The following is a 19,288-nucleotide window of genomic DNA, read 5'->3' as shown; positions in this document are numbered from 1 at the left end:
TTTAAAATAAATACAATTTTGAACCCAAAAAAAATCGAGAAAAGGAGAAAATCACAATACGTGCTCATTTTTTAATCAGCCATAGGCTTTGAAATTTATTGGATTTGTTAATATAACCAAGAAGTTAAGCTATAATTTGCTTTATTAAATTAAAAATGTTTATTTTGGCCTCAAAATAGCATGCATGTCCGTTCTAAAACTTAAGAAGCTCGGTTTAGATGACGTTTTTCAACTTTATTTCTTCTTTTTTAATCAGTTCTAGAACTGATAATCCCAAGGACCGGTCCTAAGACTGGACTGGACTCGACCAAATAAATAAGGGTAGAGACAATACTAGTAATAAGACGTCTTTGCAAGGTCTGTATAACAAAACAAGTATATTGAATGAGATATTGGTCAATTATTTAAAAAATAATAATTATTAAAGATGTTTCGGTTCCAACATTTTAAGGATGATTCGGAATCGGAGGTACACACAGTCCTATAAACAAACCTTGATAGTTAGGATCACCATAAATCAATTTTCTCTAACTTTAAAAATTTAGACTTAAGTTAGATCTAAATTAAATATTGAACGAATGTTCATGTGTTTTAGAGAAACTTTTTTATAATCTTCATTTGATTGGTCATACTGATGAAGTATAAGTAAATGTTATAGTATTACAGCTATGCTTTCTTCCAAATATATGACATTTTTTATGACTAAGGATGTAAATATTAGCTAAATTGCAATTGGTGTAATTTAAAAAAAAGAACAATCTGGCTCACTGTACAATGTACTAATTATAAATTAGTTTTACTGAACGAATTGAAATGGTAAACTAAGCTACTTTAATATCGTATTAGTGAAAATGAAGCCTTGTAGAGGATATTTTAAAATTTAAAATGTATAGAGACGAGACTGGTCAGGAGAGGATGGATTTTAAGTTCAATTGTTAGGACATGTACAGCCCTGTGGGAATAAATATTTCAATAAAATCATAATCAGTGAGCAATTTAATTTTTCTGAAACACCCTGTGTAGAAATAGAGAAAAAGAAGAGAGAATAACTATTCAACCATTTGAATTACGACACTTTTATATTTTAGAAAGAAAAAATACTCACACGCCAACAAATAGTAGTAGTAGGGTATATACAGATGGCAAGACCTTAAATTATAAGAGGAAAAAGGGCCAAAAAAGAAAAATAGAGAGAAATGGAAGATTTATTACTTATACATGCATTTATGAATTTATTTATGTGTACATGTGTTGTTTGTATGTTGTGTTTGAGTTGTATTAATGTACAGATCTATGTATATGTACCACAACAGATTTCCATGTCAGATTTGTTTAGCATATTGTTAGATAAATAAATATTAAAAAAAAAAGAATATATATAAATAATGTGAGGGAATTAGATAAAAAACAAAATAGAGCGAAAAAAAACTAAAACCTATCACTCCCATAGAATACATATAAAATTATTCATTTTCATTTTTAAAGATATGATTTACATTTCATCTCTCAACCTCCCCCCTTCCCCACAAAGTGAAAGAACACGGTAAGACTTTACTGAAGGGTGTCTAGAATGTTAGCAGTGGGAAAATTTACCGTGGTGAGATCTCGTCATGTGAAACATTCAAATTCTTTTATTTGATATAAATATGTTGTTTAAAAAAAACTTATTATTGATCAATTCTAAATTATTGGAACAATATTTTGTGAGTGACATTGGCAAGATGAGTAGTATTAGAAATTCAGTTGCAAATCGATCTTTTATAAAACATAGAACTACTTAAGCATAAAAATATATACTGTATTTTGTTGTTAGCTGTTGATGTTTCTCATTTTTCACATGTGTTCTGATAGTTGATTGGTTGAATTTGATTTTTCTCTCGTTAAACTATGAATAGGAATGATAAAATTATCCGAAAAAAAGTGAAAACTTCTTATCTGGTTCATTTTAAAATCTTTTGAAATTCGAATAAAAGCTAAAGTCTGGTAATTTTTACGAATTAATTTCATATTAAAAAATATATTTCTTAAATTTTTTTGTAACAAATGATCTTTAAAAAAAATATTACTATTTTTGGAACTAACCTTTTTTGTAGAAAAATACATTTATTCCTTTTTTTCCAATGATTTTTTAAATTAGACTTTTTGAAATATTAAGTTCCATATCATCATAACAAAATACATTTAGAAAAACCTGTTTTCGAAGATTTTTGTTAAGTTAACAACTCTAGCTGTAAACTCTTACAAGCAATTATTAAAAAATTAGAATAAATAATAAAAGTTATATAGTCACAAAATCAGTTGGCCAAAACTATCCCCCGTTGCTATAAACTTTTCTTCTTTTAATAGTTTGGAATAATTTACATAATTCACAATCTAACATGACCTAATTCGATCCCAATCAATCAACGGTCAGAACACTCATAATGGAATTTTGTATTGTATTTTGCAAACTTTCCTTCGCTAAAAAGTAAATAAAGCTAGAAAATGTGATTGGAGGTTAGCCAAAATTATTACATTACTACTCTTCATTTAAAAACCGTAGAAAATTGTACTCAGATTAATAAATGCTAATATGAGTTAAATCAATCAAAGCTCAAAGCATTGATAAATGGGGTCAAAATAGCAAACATCAGCAGTACTAAAAATGACACTCTATATATGAAGGCATATTTATTGATATAGCAAAAACTAATCTACAAAATGGACAGATTATTAAAAATAAAATTATCAAACAATTTGTTTGTCGAGGGATTTAAACAGAAAGGTTTAATTTATGGGAAAAAAATTGGAGCAAATCCTTTATTTCTGAACCAATTATTACAAAACTCTTATAATTCATGAAATATTTGTCAAAAGAGTAAATTTATTTCCTATTACTATCACCGGACAATGGAATAATATAAATTATACAAATTAAAAGAAAATTTATTTAAATAAAAAAATCCAACGATAAATATTTTCTAATAACATCATTCCTTTTTAATATAAAAGAAATAGGAGAACTACTATTTCTGTATATTAGGTTGTCATATTAGTACTGACAAGTTTATGGATTTTCATTATTTATCAAAAAATAGATATATCTTTATTAAATCTCGGGTCACCTACTCGTATTGGTTTACTTTATTAGATTATTGCTGTATTTCTCATATATGTGACAAGAATATATATGGAATAGAGTGGTCCCAAAATTTTGATATCTTTTCTGTTCGTAAATCCCAAGAATACGTCCAAATCGAACACAAAACGCGTCATACTAAAAAAAACGGCAATTTTCTATATATTATGATATTTCTCAAATTTTAATGTGAATTAAAGATTTTAAACCAAATGAAAAAAATTGAAAAACTCAATTTTTGTAAATCTTAATGTTTCTATATTATTTTTCCAAAATTTAGATACCAATTTTTGTTTTTTGATTAAAATGAATAAAATCATATTTTATGAAATTTATATTATTTTTTTTATTTTGAAAAAACGTAATCCTATAGAACAATCTTTACTAAATGGTTATGTAGTGACGTCATCATCAATCAGTCTTTTTCAAATGTTATAGGAATAATTATATGCACTTTTATCAGGACTAAATTAAGAATATTGGAAAATTACCTCAAGCTTCAAGTAATTTAGTGAAAATCATTTCTTGTGAAGGGTACTTTTAAATTTAGCACTTCTTCAAGGGCCAATACCAAAGAAAAGTGAAGGAAAGGGCCAATTTTAAGGATCTATACAACCTTAGCAAGGGTTTTTATACCCCAAGATTGATGATGGCTTATTAAAAATGTTCCTTAAGATATATTAAATAAGTCTCTTTTGTTTGTATTTTTCATTCTAATGTAAAACTACATATTTATGTACAAAGGGTAAACAAGAGAAGTTTGAAGGTGGGTGGGGGAGGGGGGAGTAGGCATTGAATGTGACATTTCACATTTATACACATATTTTTAATTTTTTCACTTCCCAAAAAAAGATGAAAAGGAAGAAGCAAAGGAACTTTTTTTCCTTTTCTTATTTTAAAAAAAAGTAGTGATAATGTCAGTTACACATGAATACTTTTTTCTTTTGATGTTTTTTTGTTTTTATTATTTGGGGTTTTTTGGTTTTTTTGGTTTTTTTCTGTATATTATATAGTAAAATTTTACTCTTTTAATGGGTATTTAAATGAGTTAATGGGGTGGATATGTTCTAAGCATTTAATGAATAAGGAAAAAAAAGTATACACCCGTCAACCCAAAAGTAGACTAGAGTGATTTTCCCAAAATTTAGTTTAATTTAGTTTTGTATTTTCTGACATATTGCCTTCCCTTTCTATCACCAAATTATAATCTAACTATTCTTTTGCAGGGGCCAAAAATGGCTCTTAAAGCCGTGAAATTTATGTTTATTGTCTCGTATTGGAATAGAGCTAAGAAATATGTACATTCCTGTTTTTTTTATTCCCAGTAAATTTTTTCCCTAAGAAATTCCTCCTTGAATTTTTAATCCCAATTTGAATAAGAATATTTAGTGAAGGCATTCGGCTTATATTCTATAGTGTTTGCCTTATATTGTACCGAGAAGATCCTGAGGAACTTGCTTATTGCTAAGGAGGATTTGAATAGCATGGAGAGAAAAGAAAGTGAAAAGGGACTATGTTCATTGATGTGAAGGAGTAGTGATAAACGATAGACGATAGCAGAGGAATAGTAATTACAGGATATACTTCTATCTCCAAAGGTACATATAGTATCCTACTCACTACTAAATATGTATGATAAGATCATAGATAATCTGTAAACCCCATAAATCATTCATATTCGTTTCCAATCCATTACTAGGCATATCCAGACCGACTAACTAGCTCTCTCTATACAAATTTACACAAAAACTATTAATTCGATTAGGAACATAAATCTTATAAAATCGCTAAATCTTGCTCTTAAAAATAGCAATGTCCGGAGATGAGATTTTGATGAATTACTAAGAATTAATAGAAAAACTATGCATTTACTAGAAATCAAAATAAACGTTCAGAGTCTAGAAAATTAATTTGTCTTCCATGGGGGAAATTTGCATAAATGCCTGTATTAAAATTTAATAAAAAAAGTTACTTGAAACATCTGAAGGGGCTGATAAAGGAATTTTATTTCAAATGAGTTGTATACATGTATAGAGTTGTTACAAAAATAAATCAAAAATTGAGTTGGTAATCCTGTCAATTTTGAAGAAGAGTAGCTTCACTTTTATAATGTTTTATAAAATCACTTAAATAGCTAAGACAGTTAACTTAAAAGCCCCTATATATCTAGCATGCATATATACAGTAATTATTCTGATGTTGATCTACAATTATAAGGAAGAACTACATTTATAATTCCTGAGTAAATCATCAGTATTACTCTTCGTCTTTCTTGGTTGCTGAATCGATGTTTCAAAATAATAATGTCCCACCTAAAGATTTAAACATGTTTTTTCTCTATTTCTTATAACTAGTAAATTTAAGATTGGTAAGAGAGGACATTATTTCCTCGAGAAAAGCCACAATAAGAAGATTAGTTAAAAAATTCATACTATTTTGATTCCACAATTTTTGAAATATGAAAATAGTATTCATATTTTAATATATATTTGTATATTCTCTCCTTAAAAAAGAAATTAAAAATGATAAAAAATTTGAAAATGTAAAACACTGTTAGATTGCCAACTAATATATAACTAGAAACAGATAAAATGCTAAGATTTTACAACTCAATGTATGTCTAGGGTTGTCATTTTTTTAAAATGCATAAGCAACCCAAAATTAGTCTCTGGTTCCTTTTTTATATTCTATAAGTTACTGTTATAGACAATAACCAATTATCAATTCAGATAGAACTGATACATGTAATCTTACCAACTGTTGTTTTTCTTTCGTTTCTTGAACCTAGCTTTAACTCACCCTATGAATGTATATTATGCCATTATTCTTCATTTTGTTCCTCTAACACTAACATTTACATAGTAACTTTTTGTCTACTCTTGCCCCTTGATTTTTCTAGAGATGCAACATAGTTTAAGAATTATTGATTACCTAAGAAGTTGATGCATTTAATATTTAAGGGCAAAAAAAGTATTTAACAACTTTACTTTTTTTTTTTGTTAATAAATATTTGATCTCTATTTCAAAACTTGCATCTATTAAGCTGGAGTAGTGTTTACTATACATAATACTGATGTACTTAAAATAGCAGTGTAATTAATTGGTATAAAATTGGTACATGTAGGTTCATAACGTATTATAAAGGTTGACTCCCTGATGACCTTACCCCCACAAAATTAGTTGACACCCCTGTAGGTGTATATCCTTTAGGACATTTTTTTAATACTTTGGTCAAAAAATTATTTAGAAACATCCAAGTAAATATACAAACCTTGGTACCATTATCAGTACAAATATATATGCATGCAATGTACAAGTTGTGATGTCTGTTAACGTTGATACTTTTATTAGTACATTTTACATGTTGCAATTTTTTCTTCTTAAATGCATTATTTAATGACAACCTTTGTAATTCTATTCATCAACTATTAATTGATACTCACATTGTATTTTTTTTTTTTTTTTTTTTTTTTAAATTATACAGTTATTATATGAGTAATATAACTGTGGAATTTTAACTTAATAATTAGGAACATAATACTTGGTTATTAGTAATTTGTATTAAAATATTCAAAAATGACACCATTAATACATCGATTCATGTCACAAATTATCGTGTATAGCAAGGAAAAAGGGACTTTTTATATTTATATTTTTGTGTTCAATTTGCATCCAAACGTAAATATAAAGACAATCAAAATGATTTCATAAGGACAAATAACTTTGTTTATTTGTTAAGATAAATACATTTTTATACCTTCCATTATTTTTTATACTTATAAATAAACAACTTTCTATATAAGGGATAATTTATTAATGTTGAAAACAATGGATAGAAAGAGAAAGATTATTTTTGATAGAATAAATAAAATACATCCATATTTGTTTATAAGTTTATGGATGTACGGATAGGCTGATTTGTTATACACTGTTCTAGAAAAAAAAGAGATAGATAGAAAAACAATTATTTAATGTTATTCATCAGTTTTGTTGTCGTTGTTGTGTTTTTTGCTTCATGCCAAGGCTTTATGTCATTACATATATGGTGTGTCAACATAAAAAAAATCTTGAATAAAACATAAACATTGTAATATATTTTCAATAATCTCATTCTTCTTCATAAGTATAGAAATATTTAATATTACATTAGGTATATTTCGAGTCAACTATGGACTTTACAATCAAATATCCGAAATTATTTAAAATACTTAAGAATATTAGTAGTAATTTATGAGTGAATGCCAAATTACATCCCAATATATGTTTTTATATGGCCTCATACTCTCTCAAATTATTTAATAGGTATGATTAACTATGATGAGTAAAAGTATCTTATGTCCATCAATATGCCAAATCGTACAGTTTATTATGTTTCAAGGTTATTTTGAACTGTTTTAAGCAGTCAGTGCTACAAACTTACACTTATTTTTTCACATTTAAATGTAGGATTTAGTTATAAAACAGATCATGAAAAGAAAAATGTACTTAAGACAAGTTGAGACTAAATTATCTAATTTTGTGTACTTTTTACTAAAAATTTATATGAACCATTGTATCTCAGTAAATATACTACTTAAATTTTTTATTTGCCAACTTTGAAAAAGATTAAAATGCCAAGTTTTACTGTTTTTATATGACTCTAATTTAGGATTATCTACCACATGATTGTAACCAGGTGATCTTAAATGTAATTTTTGGTGCCTCAAAAGGTTTAATTCAATAATAATTAAGAAATAAAATGTTATAATTATTTGAATATAACTAAATGTTTCCAGACTAATTCAAAAACATCAAAGTTTGTATTTATGTAAATATTGTGTTGTTATGAAACCAATAACAATGATTTCATTTTTCTTTCTTAGACAAACCATGGATCTTCAAAAGCCCAACACTCAACAAATTCGCAATACCAAAAGGAGATCCAGCAGAGTTAACTTGCCGCTCAACCGGAGTCCCCGAAGTTCATTTTAAGTGGGAAAAAACCTATAATGGTCGCACTGTAACAGTTCTTCCCATTGATGAATATAAGGGTGAAACCGTCAAGCCCAAAAAGGAATATACTGGATTCCGTTTTACCTGGGACTCGGTTCTTCGCCTAGATCATGTCCGTCCTGAATATTATTCAACTATATTTCGCTGTATTGCTTCTAACAAGTTTGGTGAGGACATTCACACCGTAGAATTGGTTCCTCGAGGGAAACCTGATCCTCCAATTAATGTACGGTTCCTTGCATCAAATCACAACTCTGTCACACTCACTTGGGATCCTGGTTTTGACGGAGGGTATAATCAAACATATTTTGTCACTGTTATCGAAGAAAGAACTGGAAACATCGTGGGACATCTTCTCAATGTAAATAATATTCAAGGCAATGTTACAACTATAATTGGTCTACGCCCTAGAACCCCTTATTCATTCAAAATAACTGCAAAGAATAAAGCAGGGATATCACTTCCAGGAGGCGAACTTATTAAAAAGACAGAAGGTAAAATAATTATTATCATTCAGCACATGTTGGATGCGACTTTATCTATAGTAAAAAGAGAACACATATGGAATTATTGACACTTTTTAAACATTACTTTTTTTAATGTATTATCAATCCAATAGTATTAATACATGGATAATGTAGTATACGTTTTGAAGGATAAATATGATTGACATACTTTGTAAAACTTAAAAGAATTCGTTCATATTTTAAAAATCTTTTATTAGAGTGTATGTTTCCAACACAATCATCTAATATAGAATTAAAATACACTGAAAAGAAGAGCAATAGTTTAAACTGTTTCTTGTTTCGAAATTATAAAACTGTATTTTTTCTCTATCAAGACCTCATTCCTAAAAATAAGTATGTAATAAAGAGCATATATATATCACGAAAACATTTATTTTAGCAATGGAACACTCTCTTCCCGTAAATGATGGGATTTTGTCGCGTGTGGCCATAATTGGGATTATCATAGGTGTAATTATTGCATTCATGATTTTCCTTGTTTTTATGACATGCTTTATCAAACAAAGAAAACGTCGAAGAACTAGACGTCGTTCTTCAACTAGCTCTCGACGAAACAGTAGCTCAAAAGATAAATCCGACAACAAATCCGTAATGATTGAGCGATATACTCCCTCCAAATATAGTTCTGCAATGAGTGATGAGTTATTCTTTCCAAGTGGATCCTTTGAGAAACAGAGAAGTAATAGTGTTTGTTCTTCTATACAAGCTTCGAATTACAAGGTAAGATTACTTCCAGGCGCAATCAAAGTCTTTAAAAATATGTATCTATGTCTTGTATTGTATTATCTATAAGTATAATAGATTTAAAAACGAAAGAAAACCATTATACTGACTCGAACTAATTTTCCGTTCGCATATCATTAAAAAATAATTTTCTAATCCGACATTTTACAAATTAATATATCACATGTTTGTTTCCCCATCAGCATTTGTTTTGTTTCCTCAAAATTGGTTTGTTTTGTTTCCTCAAAATTGTTTTGTTTTGTTTGCTAACTGATTCATATATTAAGGATGCAAGACTTAAAAAACATTAAAACTAAATATTTATTAGTATCTTTTAAACCACAAGATATCTCTAGTTGGCTAGATATATATATTTAGCAATACTAATATATAAAATATCAATTAATTGTTATCCATCTGACAACATTATTTATGCATAGAAATTTTTGTATCAAAATATGTATTTTTGTATAACTCAATGCTATTTTTAAGTTATAAAGTACGGATTCATTTTATTCCAGTTAAGTAAGGTTAGCAAGATGACCTTTTTTGAAAAATAGAGCAATTTTTCTAGAAGACAAACTTCACATGTCTCGGAAATGAATAAATATTATAATAAATTTTTTTTGGATTACATGATGGAAAAGTTGTTTGAATTTTTTTAGTATTTAAAAAAATATAAGGTGTTGAATTAAAGTATATTTTATGCTACAACACGATATTTATTATATTTTCGATTTGAGTTTTTTGACAAAACTTAAAGGTACATAAAAACTTGATGAATGTAACTGGAAGTGTATTATTAATCAATGAATCATTAAACAGAAAAAATAAAAAGTTTCTTACTTTATGACCTTCCATTGTTGCTAAATTATTGACTCATGGAAAAAGTGCTAAACAAACCGGTTTTTCTGAAAAATTAGAAGCCTGAGTTAGATGGATAAAATAATTCACATTTTTATAAACAATTACAAAATCAGTAAGTTACTAACTTTGGATTAAAAATATTTCTCAATTGATCTTCAAAACTCTAAAATCTTCGATTATTACCGATTTTCAAAAAAACAAACATGTTTATTGTTGGAAATAGGCTTTTTAATATCAAAAATTAAAAAAATTGCACCTTACATTAATATATTCATGTATATTAAAGGAGAATATAAAATTATTATATGATTGCTATAAAACTAAATTTATTTGGGCAGGGATTCTCAACCTTTTTTTTTGCAATGTACTACTTGGAAAATATTTATTTAACTCAGTACCCCTTACCAGCAAAAAGAATTTTTACTTTCAGAGATAGGGGCGGGCAAACAATTATATATATTGTTTGTTTGTTTGTTTTTTTTTGGTTGGGGGGGAAGGTTGGTTTTCGTAATTTTTTAAATACAATTAAAAAATTAGAACAAAAAATTCGAAAATCCATGGCTAATTTCAAAAAATTAAGTTTTTTTTGGAAAAAATTTTCATATATAATTTTTTTTTTAAATTCTATCATATAAATTTAAAATATATATCTTGATTTGGAAGGAGCCTACAGCCCCTCCAGTCCATCCCTACAGACGCTCCTGAGTTATGTACCACTTGTAAAATATTCTTTTAAATACTCAAGTACCCTAAATGGGTATGTGTTCGCCCATTTGAGAATTTTTGCTTTAGGTTAAATTAGCAATAGTTTTTTTGTAAAAATATCCCAATTTATATATAAATATGTATATTTTTTTAAATACAAACTAGAATAAAATATAACAAATGATAGTACAATTTTATAGTGTTTTTTATGATTTATCATATTTTGAGCGACGTTTCTAATTTTTTTTTATCCAATGTGAGCTGTTTTAAATAATGTTCTACCCTATTTACAAATCAAGATAAAGAAGATTATAAAATGATCTACTTAGAATAAAGAAACTTATTTCCCTTTGATGTAGAATACTTGGAGTAGGTGGAGATATATAAATTTGAGTTTCTCTATTTCTTATTTGAGCAATCAGTTACTACCATTAATTGCTTTATATTTAATGTTAAAGTATAGATTTGCATTAAGAACAAGAATACACTAGAGAACATGGAAATAGATATGTTTTAAACTTGTATGGCTTGACTTAATGTAAAAACCAAAAGCCAAATTGAATTAGAAAATATCAATTATACTTCATTAAATTTGCATAAAAAAACATTAAGGAGACCTGGAACGGTTAACACAGTCTCTTTTTCTCGAATATCAAAAGACAACAGGCACAAAATTTATATCACAATTGTATAATATAATACAGATTTTTTTTTTTTAAACAATAATGTTTGACAACGTTTCTTTGAGATATTGGGTAAAAACTGTTTTTGAGGGGTAAAAGTAGTTTATTTTTTAGCATTATTTTTGTAATAATTAAGTCAGTTTTTAATTGCTTTTCTTGTAAGTGATATCATTTCAAGGATTGATTTTCTTGTCATTAGTTTATATAGTTTTATTAAAATTGACTGAGGGAAGATAAATTTGAAGTATTGTAACGTTCAGTACAAAGGGAAGAGTCGGAACAAGTGGTGTAATTTTCCTTGCATTTTGTTTTCTGTTTTGTTATTCTATACAATCACTAAAAATTGACTAAAAATTCCTGGAAAATACATTATTACACAAGCAAAATCGTTGTATTTATTCTAACTAAATGTTACAGGAACGAATTAAAAAGTTCTGACGATCAAATGTAATTTATAAATAATTAGAAGACAGTTTTATAGAATTTAGTTGAACAAAAAACTCAATTTCATTATGAAGGGGTGTAACATGTTTATGAATACTTTGTTCACTCCAATTTCATAATTAATCACTCTAAACACTTGTAGCCTCGTCAAGATGAATTAGAAAATATAAAAAATAAAATTTTTAAGAAATTAGTTCAAGGATGAGGATCGTAATTTTATAAGGGGATTTAAATTTTTTTATGTTAGTCGCTCAAATGATTAATTTATTATTGACTAAAAAAGTTGTAACATTTGCTCAATGAATGGTTTCTTTCCTGTTTTATAGTAAAGAAACTGAAGTAAAATAGAAAAAATTTAACTATATTTGGAGGTATCGTTGTTGAACAAAAAGAAGGAACATTATCTTTGATAAAACCATAAACCTTCAAATTGTTAACGTAAAAACAATTCAACTGATACATACCATAATTTGTAATTACGCATACTGTTTGCTTAGAAAAACAAAAAAGTTTAAAGTTAGCCAATAATATCTATAGACTCAAAGAAAAATTTAAAACATTAAGGTTTTCATATTTAGATCATTTAAAAAATTAGCTCCACCCTTTTCTACGGAGGGAAAAATATTAACTCAGGAGATGGAATGTAATTCATTTTTTTGTATTTCCTTTCATCCTTTAGCGAATAATAATTGATGTATGAGATTATCATCAATACACATCAATTTCAGTACTTTCGCAAATATATTTGTACAATATACATACATTATTTGTTTATTATTTAGAAAAAAAGGCAACGTTCCAACTCACAAGAGACAAAAAAACACCGTCCTCAATTCTCCTTTATCATACGTCTTCTCTTAGGGCATTTAGTTCCATTATTTCAACAACTTTGAGAAAGAAAGATTAATAAATTTTGCCGATAAAGTTTTGAAGAGAAGGTTATATTTCAAAAAACGAGTTATTGATCGTTGGTTTGTTGTCATACCAACTGGCATAAAGGGATCTTAAATGTATATTGTATAATGTAAAAACTTTAGGGATATTTACAAGTTATAGTCTGAAAGTAAATATTTTTTTTAATTTCTATTAAGGACTTCACCAACAACTCATAAATTATAATTAGCAAAAAAGAACCTTATCCAATTTTTATATTATATCAATGTTAGACCTTCAATATTAAGTTTTACAAAATGATAAATTTTGTTGCTAGGAAAAAATTATCATTATCATATAAAACTTGATTTGCTCTCTGTATTTGTTACGTATGAATGATATTTTAAACATCAATGAACCAATTAAATATTTTTTTAAATTATATTTTATAAGGCTGAATTCATAGTTTAAAATAATTATTGAGGATAAAAGTACTAAATTTTGACGATGGATTATTTCCAAATTAATAAGTTAGTTTTAAACAAGAAATGGTAAATACAGAATAAAATACTTTTTACAACTTTTCTGTCCATCTATTTTATAATCATATTTAGGGTAGTTAACGTTTAAAAGTGCAGTTAAATGTTAAATAATGTGATTTGAAAAAAAAAGAAAATGTGTAAAAAAAAATTATTTTCTGAAAAAATATATTTATAAATAGAATTTTGAAAAAGCAAGAACTTTAAATTAGATTCAAATTTAAAATGGAATGTTAAGGTCCTTGCCATATATCCCCGTATATCGAATTGGTTTTTTTTAAAACCCAGACTACAATTTGGTTAACTAATAAAAATAATTAGACTGGTAAAGATTATGTGGCAATAGCTATGTTGAGAAATAAGTGTAGACAAAAAGAGATTTGTGCTGAGAAATAACTAAGTTTAGCGATTAGAAAAAGAAACACGGTTGATACGTGTGATCTTTCTTCTTTTTTATCATTTAATAGTTCTTTGGGATGTTAACAACCCCCTCTGAATAAAGAATTATCTCTTATTTAAATTGTTTTAAAAATGTATAATAAAATAAAGATAAATGAAATAAAATATAACTATAACTATAACATTTCTATACTAACCTTATTTAAATTTAGAGGGTTCTCGTCTTTTTTGCTGTAATTCATTTTTTTCCCAAAATCATATAAGAGGCAGCTGATATTAATAATGGCAGAACTCATTATTAACGCATGACTCGAGCTCTTATACTAATCTCAACTCTGCTTTCATTCAAATTACATGCCTATGAAGTACGTTATGTTCCCTTATTCTCATTTACCGACCTATGTACATAGAACAGAAGGCTCAAAGATGTCCCTTAATAATTCTTAAATCTGTATTTGTTTCCACAGGAGCTAGCACGAAGCTTTAGCGTACCTGGTCCAGGGAGTGAAGATGATACAGAGTCCAGCTATAATCCTGTATTACCCAATGGAGATCCCTTTGGTGGCAAAGGACCAACTTGTTCTAAACATCGTACATTGGATTATCGAAAGAGACAGCCTATGAAAGGATGGAGAAATATATCTTATGGAAATGAAGAAGAAGATGATGAGGTATTTGGGGAGCCTCGAAGTAGCGCCAAAGGATTCTTTTCAAGACAAATTAATAAGGGTGAGTTGAGTAGGATCCCTAAAATTATAACAATAATAATAAGATAAGGTGAGATTTGATAAAGAATGGGGTTTGAGGTGATGGTAGATAATCTTATGGATCAAATGCAGCTTCTTATCCACCAAAATACTTTCAGTTTATGCAAAAAATACTCTATATCCTATATACTATTTTAAGACTTTTATTGTATATAAAAAAATAAAAAAAAATTTAATTTAGTAAGATATTAATTAAAAGATTATTTTAATTCATTTTCCTCTTTCATTTCACAACTTCTAAGCATTGATTAATTGAGATACAGTTTTAAATAAGAAATGCTACAGTGCAAATTATGACTAAAATAAATAAACGAAGAATGGTAATCAACAAAGCACCCTATATTTTTTCTATTAGTAGAATAGTAATTAGATTGTAAAAAAATCGTAATTAGTTGGTCTAAAAAGGCAGCGTGCGAGTTCTATACATAAAGTATTCATGGGACAATAAGAAAATTTATATTTTTCCTAAAAAGATAAGTTACTCTAATTTCGGAATGATTTTGTAATTTTTGGGGATCTCGCTGACGGAAAATTTTCCGTAAATGAGAAACTCTAGAGAGCGACCAGTATGTTTTAAAATGCAACAAGTCTTTATGTAGTGTTTTCAATAAAGATTATGGAAACATTATTTCATAAAAAAATCTTTCTTTTTTTTTAATATTCAATAAAACCTTCTGTGGTGTTTTACAGGGTTATGAAGGCCTAAAGACAACATTTTTATACAATTGAAGGTCATTGATGATTTTTTGAGCAATTCATATTTTATGAGTTTTTAAGATTTTTATGCGTTATAAACTGTACTTAAGTTCCTACCCTACAGAAAAAACCTTTATTTACTTCAAGTTACAACTATTTATTTATAGTTGTAAAATGAATTTCCTTTCTCTTATTTAGGCAATGAGTCTCTTTGTGTTGGTGTATATATGAACACATTTGTTATGGATGTTGTAAATACATATATGTTTTCTTTTTAAAAATATATTAAGTGTGAAAAAGCTTTCTATAAACGTACATAAACATGCCTTTATAAAAGGTATGTAAAAAGGAGAAAATTCGAAATTCAAGGTTTTTTGTCACATTTTTTCAATTTATTTTTACTTAACCAACTTTTGTATGTGGTGTGAGGTTTTCTGAGTAGAAAGCTGGTAAATAGTTTTCTTTAAAAAAGTAAAACTTTTACTATTGTTACTCACCCCTGTACATAAATTATATAGCTATGTTTGAATAATTGTGAAGGGGGAAAAACACAATTAAACCACATTTCTCCCTACTTTATGTTTTGTTAATATGTCTATGTTGTCTACGAGATCTGGTTTGTACAAGTTGGGATTTATTTAATTTGAACACCAAGAAAAAAATCAGGTTTGTTTATTTTGGGTTTTATCGTTCAGAACTATAATAACCCTTAAAGAACCAATTATTTTAATAGTCAACCACTATTGATTGTTCTTGAAATGTAAATTATATTATTATGATTAATTTTCTATAGGATTTCGCTCTGAAGAAGTAGGCCTTCCCTCACTCCCAATGCCACCACCCCACTCTTCTTCCTCCAGTAACCAACATCCAAGTCGTTTCAAACCCAATGGGTTTATTGGTGGACGCCGACATAACTCCGGAGGTTACAGTCTCAGCTCAGAAACTCCCATCTTCCATCCCCGTCGCCGTGAGAGTGCTACTCCATCACCACTCCCTGGTGTTGGTATAGGTATAGGTAACAGTAGCGGACTACCCCACATGAAGGACTGTTCCTCTGCCTATACTCTACCACGAAAAACACCGAATCTAGAGTTCACAAATCTCTCTTATTTCCAAACTGCCTATGAAGATGTGGAGAAAGAGTCTTCATTCTGTCCACCACCCCCTCGAAGAATGCTTCCCCCACCCCCAACTATGCATCATTCTTCCTCGCATCAAAAGTCATCCGACTCGCTCGAAGACGATGATGACTCCGATATGACATGTCCACCTCCACCTCCACCCCCTCTTTCGACCATGACTGGGACCGGACGAAGGAACTTTGGTTACAAATAAGAGATATCATGTCGGAATGTCATTCCTCTGAGTTGCACAATGGAAGAAAAAGAAAAACCTACTCCAAGCAACGAATAGAAAAGAAAGAAATCTTCAAAAAACAACCACTTAATTTTTTCAAAAATAACATACATACATGCATACTTAAATATAGAGAAAAAATAAAATAATGCAACAAAAATAACTGCAATAAATTTAATTCTAGATATTTTTTCAAAAAAATTACTTTAAAAAAAATAAAAAAATATAATATTAAGAAAGATTTTTATCTACATACTGCAATTTTTGATCTCACATCTCATATATGACAAGTTGGCATTATTTTACACTTAACCATTTATATTTATTAATATAAACAAATAATATAAAAATACAACTGCTTGAATCTACTCTATTCATATAATTAATGAATCGATGAAATTATATTTTTTTCAAAAGACAAATTATTTTTTTTCCTTGGCTCCATAATTAATTTCAATCTTATGTTTCATAACTTTTCATTGATAAAACTAATTTGATCGTTTCAGTATATTTTTTTTCTTATGTAATATTAATAATATTTCTGTGATATGATTAAGCACAATTTATTGTTATGAGAAGAAATAAATTAGATCTCATGCTATGCTCAATATTTTTATTTTGTGTTTGATTTTGTAAAACTTAAGTTTAAAAACGTTAATTATTACGCACTCGTAAGAAGAAAACAAATATTAAATTGTATTTCATAAAAAATAAAAGTCTTTTAGTTAATCTATTCATTAAGTAGAATTTTTGTTCATCTTTTAAAAGGATTACGCCGAAAGTTGTAAAAATATACTTAAAACAGCTTAAAAATGACATGGTACATTGATAATTTGAAGAATATTTTTGAAGAGAGCAGCCTGGCTATCATTAGATAAGCTGCAAGCAGCTATAAGAAGAAGGGAATAAACATATCTTTCAAATCTTGTAAAGAAATTGACAGAAATCACTTCAATATCGATCCTCAATTATAATACAAGTCCAACAAGGACAATGGACATACAATTATAAATTCCTAGTGCGTAGTTCAAATCACGATGGCCCAAGAGAAAGAAACATACTTTAAGTATATGGAGTTCAAAGACAACTTCTAGGTCATATGGAGTTATTGTCATACTATAATGTTTACTTATTCCTAGTCAGTGCAACTCTATCCGACTAATACAAAGGAACTTTTTAAAAAAGTATAGACTTTAACCTATAAATCTCCAACAAATTATCAGTCCTATTCTACTTGTGGCTTTATTTTATACTTATCATTACTCCTTCATTCTTAAAGAGGGATAACGCTTTGTAAAATAAAGAAAACTGTTCAGGTTGAAACTATAAAAAGTTTTGCGCTTCGTTTAGTTGATATTTTTTCAACTTTATTCATACCACACTCCAATATCAACGGATGGAAAAAATATCTAGGAGAGGCAAAGTTTTTTTTAAAATGAGCACGCCGGCAATTGCCATTAGTTTCCTCTGTTTCATTCTAAATACTAGAACATTTCCTTTCTATTATTATATTCAACATGTCTCAACATTTTTCATACCCCTAACAATAGCTACAAATCACAAAATTAGCTAGCTTTTTTTATAGGATGTAAATTATACTCATTTGTGTTGAGACAAGGTCCAAAACTACTTTTTTGGTTTGGTCTTAATGGATGATTTTTTTCATATCGATTTGAACCTACGTTGTGATTTTGGCCTTCGACCGTTGATCAAAATGTAACCATAATTAAGTCAACATAGTTTGTATATATATATATCATTGTATGGACCGATTTTCTTACATACCTTGTTATTTAAGTTGTGCGTACTAAATAAAATACATTAAACTTCATACAACGTTAATATACTTATGTCCACAATTCGAAAACCAAAAGACGTCATCAGAAACATAAAAAGGTCTAGACTGAATTTTAAATGAGACAAATATTTCTTAAACTTTTCTTTGGGAACATTTTAGACTGAATTTCTTTAAGGAACTCATTTTTACTCTTTTGTATTCCTTCAATGAATAAAACAGAGTTCTGTTAAAAATTCACCCAAGTGTTTTTAATGTTTACATTCTCAGGTTTCATGTATGAAGATATTATTCGCAATCTTTTCCACGAGTATCTAATCTTAACAAATCACCCATTCCTGACATTGATTTATAGAACTCTTATCGAAATTTGCTCATTTATCATAGAGCTTTTAATAATATAAAGTTATTTTTGTTGTTTTTGCTATGAGTTATATGTTTTTTTATGAGTACTATAAGTTTTCAAATGTAAGTCAAATACATCATAGTTCGTTAAACCTAGACTGAATAGTTTTTGCCTCACAAGTTTTTTTGCAAATACTTTTGAGATCTACCTTTTAAATAACTACAATCAATAATCTTTTAGATAAATATATAGATTATAGTTATGCTTGATACTTTGATCACGAATCCGTAATACATTTTCCTACAACAAATTTGTTTTTCGATAATTAAGATTATTTAAGTATGTTTATCCTTTTTGTAGATTTTAACCAACATTTGAATGGAAAACAAAATCAGTAATCCTCATAAAAATAAAAACATTATGTTATTTTGAAAAAATGGAATAGTTAAATTCAA

The 19,288-nt window shown here is 27.8% G+C and overlaps 1 protein-coding gene across 2 annotated transcripts in view; it reads left to right on the top strand.

The window, feature by feature from the left end:
• Positions 1 to 17,425, top strand: part of LOC121117402 (nephrin) — a 102,032-nt gene extending 84,607 nt beyond the window's left edge. For both annotated transcript variants that reach the window (XM_040711820.2, XM_040711819.2), the window contains 4 exons: positions 7,981 to 8,604; positions 9,017 to 9,357; positions 14,338 to 14,599; positions 16,127 to 17,425. In XM_040711820.2, the coding sequence (XP_040567754.1) occupies positions 7,981 to 8,604; positions 9,017 to 9,357; positions 14,338 to 14,599; positions 16,127 to 16,671 (1,772 nt within the window). In that variant the 3' untranslated portion in view covers positions 16,672 to 17,425. The remainder of the gene's footprint in view (positions 1 to 7,980; positions 8,605 to 9,016; positions 9,358 to 14,337; positions 14,600 to 16,126) is intronic.
• Positions 17,426 to 19,288: the final 1,863 nt, after the last annotated feature.

This window comes from Lepeophtheirus salmonis, chromosome 5 (assembly GCF_016086655.4).
Source record: "Lepeophtheirus salmonis chromosome 5, UVic_Lsal_1.4, whole genome shotgun sequence".
In the NCBI taxonomy this organism is placed as follows: domain Eukaryota; kingdom Metazoa; phylum Arthropoda; class Copepoda; order Siphonostomatoida; family Caligidae; genus Lepeophtheirus; species Lepeophtheirus salmonis.
Note: the sequence above shows the minus strand (reverse complement) of the source record. Positions and strands in the feature narration are given on the sequence as shown.